The sequence below is a fragment of the Gopherus evgoodei genome, unplaced genomic scaffold (assembly GCF_007399415.2).
Source record: "Gopherus evgoodei ecotype Sinaloan lineage unplaced genomic scaffold, rGopEvg1_v1.p scaffold_271_arrow_ctg1, whole genome shotgun sequence".
Lineage (NCBI taxonomy): Eukaryota > Metazoa > Chordata > Testudines > Testudinidae > Gopherus > Gopherus evgoodei.
In genome coordinates, this window is record NW_022059934.1 from 1 (window position 1) to 5238 (window position 5238).

Consider the following 5238-nt stretch of genomic DNA (forward strand, 5'->3'; position numbering starts at 1 on the left):
GAGGTCAGGATCAACATCCCCACTTTCCAGATGGGGAAGCTTTGAGGCAGAGCAGGAAGTGACTTTCCCAAGGTCACCTAGCAGGTCAGTTGAACTGCTCAATTTTTTTTTTAAAAAAAGAAAGGTTGTTTTATTAACATTGCCTTTCTAAAATGATTCTGGGAGGGGACTATGAAAATATTTCATGTATATTAGGTTGTGGGGGGTTTTTTGTCAAACATTTTCTATAATGTTATGGATTTGTTTGTTTTTAGGAAGAAATGTCCCATGTGGGTAGAATATCCCGTAACTACCTTGCTTGCCTCCTCGCCTGAAGCAGCTGGTTCCAGCTGCAGCTGGAGACAGAAGACGCTGCTAGATAGGCCCCTGGTCTGCTCCAGCCTCCCTAGTCTTATGTTGCTGCTTGCGAACTAGAAGTGAGAGTAAGGCCGATTTGCCTCTCGTTTACACTACTTACAGAGTTACAGCTCCGCTGGTTCCTTTGGTGTTACCACTGGTTTACATCAGGATGAATGAAGGGGGAATCAGTTGCACTGAATGCAGTGGAGTTACTCCTGATTTACACCAACGTGAGAGAATAAGCCGCATTGACTGCCGTGGAGTTACTCCTGATTTACATCAGATGAGCAAGAGGAGAATAGGTCCCATTGACTTCAGTGGAGTCACTCCTGATTAACACTGGAGTGAGTAAGAACATGAGCCCATCTAACTCGAACAGAATCACTCCTGGTTTATGCTGAGGTGTAGTAAGGATAATAGAATAGTCTCTCTAATGCTAGTTACTCTGTGCAGTGCCCCTGGACTCTGCTTGCTAACAACACATAATGAGCATCCAGCCTTCTACAGTGACCCTAAGGTCATGAATGGCCTGTGCTTAAGAAATCTGTCCTCTTCAGATACAAAATGCCACTGGTGTTTCCTGCTGAGGATGACATGCCTTCATCTGAAGCTGGTTCCTCTAGCTTACCCAGCACAAAACAGGATCTAATCACTTCCATCTTCTCAGGGGAACAATCGAAATGAACATTGCTGAGTTGTAATCATTAGCCAGGAGCCCAGGGAATAGACCTGGGAATCCTACCAAACCTCACGGCTGGATGAGAACCAGAGGAGAGGCTATTTCTGAGATATTTGACCCCATTGCCAAAGGATGATGTGACCCTCTGCTGGTGTAGATCAGCATAACTCCAGCATCTTCAGTGCTGCTGCACTGATTTACACCAGCTGGGGATCTGGCCCCAGTGATGGACAGATTGAATCACTTTCCCAAGGTGATAAAGGAAGCTGATGGGATATTCGGAAAAATGTTCTAGTCTGAGGTCTGGTCCACACACGCAAAACTTCATTTGAGAAGCATCGATATGGCTTGGTTCTGGTGTACAAGTACCATCAGAGGGAACAAATACCAGATACTACAAGGGCTCGGTCACCTACTGGAGAAAGGCATGAGAAGAACCATTGCCTGCATGTTACAGCCAGACAAATTCAAATCAGAACTAGGGCACAATTCTTTTCACACTGAAGGAGATTAACCACTGGGACAAACTATCAAAGGTGGTGGTGTATTCTCCATCTCCTGTTGTCTTGAAACCAAGGCTGGATGACTTTCTGGAAGATGCTTTAGTCAAATGCAAGTTATTGGGCTCAATCCAGGAGTAACTGGAAACAATTCTATGGCTTTTATCACACACGGACCCAGACTGGGTGATCTAAAGGTTCCTTCCAGGCTTAGAATCTGCTATGACTCTATTGCTAGAGCCATGGTGGTGTGGAGAGTACAGGCACCACACACGTAGCTATAAGCCACAGTGAAGAGCTGTGGGGAGGCAGTGAGACACTACACAATGGAAAATAGCAGTGTAGAGTGGGAGCATGACTTGGGCATTTAGAGAGCTGTGTCGGGTACATACCCTGGGGTTCATGCATGTAGGAAACTCTTTTCTACTCACACAAGCTGTGTCTCGCCATCTACACAGCTCTTAATACCCAGGCAAGCTGGACACATGGTGTCTGCACTCTCCCTGCTGCCATGAGTGTAGACAGACCCAATAATTGCATTTTGCACACTCTACTCTGAAAGCATAATCTCTACACAGAATTAGCGATGCAGGTTTCTTCAGCTCAGTGGTTTGAGCATTGGCTTGCTAAACCCAGGGTTGAGAGTTCAATCCTTGAGGGGGCCATTTAGGGAACTGGGGTAAAAAACTGACTGGGGATCGCTCCTGCTTTGAGCAGGGGGTTGGACTAGATGACCTCCTGAGGTCCCTTCCAACCTCGATATTCTATGATTCTACCGTGCGGATTGGCCTGTCCAGAGCTGCCTATCTGGATTGTGAAGTACTGTTCACAGTGCTTGTCCACCCATCCCAAAACTCTCATATGACAACAGATTGGAAAGGCCGGGGATTGTTAACCATAGATAGGAGACAGAGAAGAGGGGATATAGATAAGTTAATGGAGAATAGGTCCATCAAGGGCTATTAGCCAGGCTGGGCAGGGCTGGTGTCCCTAGCCTCTGTTTGCCAGAAGCTGGGAATGGGAGACAGGGATGGCTCACTTGATGATTACCTGCTCTGTTCATTCCCTCTGGGGCACCTGGCATTGGCCACTGCCAGAAGACAGGACACTGGGCTAGATGGACCTTTGGACTGACCCAGTATGGCCACTCTTATGTTCTCTTGTGTTCTTATGACATGATGAAAGGCAATAAAATAGTGAAGGTAAATCAGGCATTTCTGTTCACTGTCTCTTAACAAAATCAGAAAGGGGAAGTCAATGAGATTGAAAAGTGGCAAATGCAGAACCTGACAAAAGGGAATGCTTGTCCATACAACACAGTTAGCCTATGGAACTCATTACCACAGGATATTAGAGGCCAAAAAGGTACAGAAGTAACAGTGTGAAATTTAATGTCCTAGGATATACAGGAGAGGTCAGACTAGATGACCTAATATGGCCTTAAATTATACAAAAAATGAATTTAGCAAGATTCAAAGTGGGACTAGATATTTATATCGATGACAAAAATATCCAAAATTAGAATAGTTAATGGTAAAAAGGGCAGTTTTTGTTTAAGCAGGGATATAAAAATTCCTGCTTTCACCCTCTAAGTAACAGGGTTTAGGATGAGTCCTTCATGGGGAGCAAGTTATCCCACATCTGGCTGCTGTGAGGTTTCTCACACTTCCCTCCGTAACATCTGGTGATGGCCACTCTCAGAGATAGGACACTGGGCTAGACGGACGATGGGTCTGACCCATGGATCTGCTCATTCCTATGCTACTCTTCTCTTTCTGCAAGGAGCAGCACAAGTCAGGGATAATCCACCCACACTATGAAATACAAGTGCTTTGCTGTGGCTAAAAGTCTCCCTCAAAACCTTGTTGACTATGTTGTTCCGTAAGGTGTAGATAAAGGGATTTAGCAGTGGGTTAACTATGCTGCTGAGCACGGCAGGGATCTTGTGCATCTCCAAGGTGTACTTCTGTGACGGTGTCACGTACATGAAGATGGAGATACTGCAGGACATGAGAACCAGGGTCAGGTGGGTGGCACAGGTGCTGAAGGCTTTATTCTGGCCAGTGTTGGTTGGGATGCGCAGGATGGTGGAGATGAAGAAGACATAGGAGATCATCGTTAGGGTTAATGAGCCGAGGATGACAAGAGAAGATAACATGAAGTCTATTAGCTCAACCAGATGTGTGTCAGTGCAGGAGAGCTCCAGCAAGGGGCCAGAATCACAAAAAAAATGGTCAATGACATTGGAACGACAGTAGGACAACCTGGAAATCATGATGGTTGGGAAGAGGATGGAGAGAAGCCCACCAAGCCAACAGGCCATCATCATCTGGGCACAGACACGGCTACTCATGAGGATGGGGTAGTGCAGCGGGCTGCATATGGCAGCATATCGGTCGTAGGACATGGAGGTCAAGAGGAAGAACTCCACCGTGCCCAGGAAGAAGTAGAAGTAGGACTGGGCCATGCAGCCAGCGAAGGAGATGGATTTATCTCCCGAGAGGAGGTTCTGCAGCATCTTGGGCACGGTCACCGAGGGAGAAAATAGGTCCAATACCGAGAGGTTACACAAGAGGAAGTACATGGGGGGTGTAGGCGGCTGTCAGCATAGACAATGCAGAGAATGACCATGTTGCTGAATAATGTCAAAAGGTACAAGCATAGCAGCACCACAGAGAGCAGGATCTCTGTCTCCTGTCGGATGGGAAACCCCAAGAGGATGAATTCTTACACAGTTGAAGTGTGATTCTCCATTCCCCATTGACCTATTAGGATAAGGAAACAATTATACAGCAGGGTTTGTAAAATCTTGGGGCCAGATCATATCTCTCAAATGTCCTTCATGACAGGGGGCATCTCTACATCTGGGTGAAATTCTACTGTCAGCAATTTTCAAAAAACAAATTGTAAAAGCCCCAGAAAATTGGGTTTTTGACTAAAAGAAAATGTGGTAGTAAGTGTCCATGGGCCACACTTGCAAAGGAATTCAGGCACCAAAAGATGTAGCCATGTGGGATTTTCAAAAGCATCTACATAGGTTAGAGATAGATTTTTAAAGGTATTTGTAAAGGATTTTCAAAGGCACATAAGTACCTAAATCCCATTGATATCAATAGACATTATATGCCTAATATGCTTAGGCACTTAGAAAAAAATCACACCAACACCTATCATCTTCTCTAGATGCTTAAAAAGCTTTGAAAAGCTGGCCCTACATTTCTCTTTGGCTCATATATATCTCACCAGAAAAGAAACGTGATAACTGAATATTTTCCACATTTGAACTAAACAATTTTCAGTTTCTGGCAGTTTTCAGGGGGAGAAAAATAGTCTCTGACAAGTTTGGAGTGAACGTTTTAAGTTTCTGAGTTTTTGAAGAAAATATTGAACATTTTCCTTAGCCAGAAAAAACACCCCAAATTTTATGACCAGCTCTAAATCTAATGAGTTTTACTTCCAGTAACTTACATTCCACACAGATTGGATATTTCTCCTCTCACTTAAATTGTGCAAAATGATTAACATCAGAAATGCGGAGAATCATGAATCCGAGGTTCATCGATTTCTAGATTCTATAGGACCATAATGATCATCTAGTCTGACCTCCTGTGCACAGCATCCAAAGGACCTTGCTCAGGAATCCCTTCACCAAATGTATGGCTTCTTGTTGAACCCCAGCACTGATGTTTGGAAACAGATATCCAAGCTTGGGGAGACAAA

The 5238-nt window shown here is 44.7% G+C and overlaps 1 protein-coding gene across 1 annotated transcript; it reads right to left on the minus strand.

The window, feature by feature from the left end:
- Positions 1-3343: 3343 nt before the first annotated feature.
- On the minus strand, positions 3344-4272 carry LOC115640272 (olfactory receptor 6J1-like; the record flags this gene model as incomplete). The annotated part of the gene is given in 2 exon segments (XM_030543049.1): positions 3344-4107; positions 4110-4272. Coding segments are annotated over 2 exon segments (927 nt in total), but the record flags the coding sequence as incomplete, so codon positions are not given.
- Positions 4273-5238: the final 966 nt, after the last annotated feature.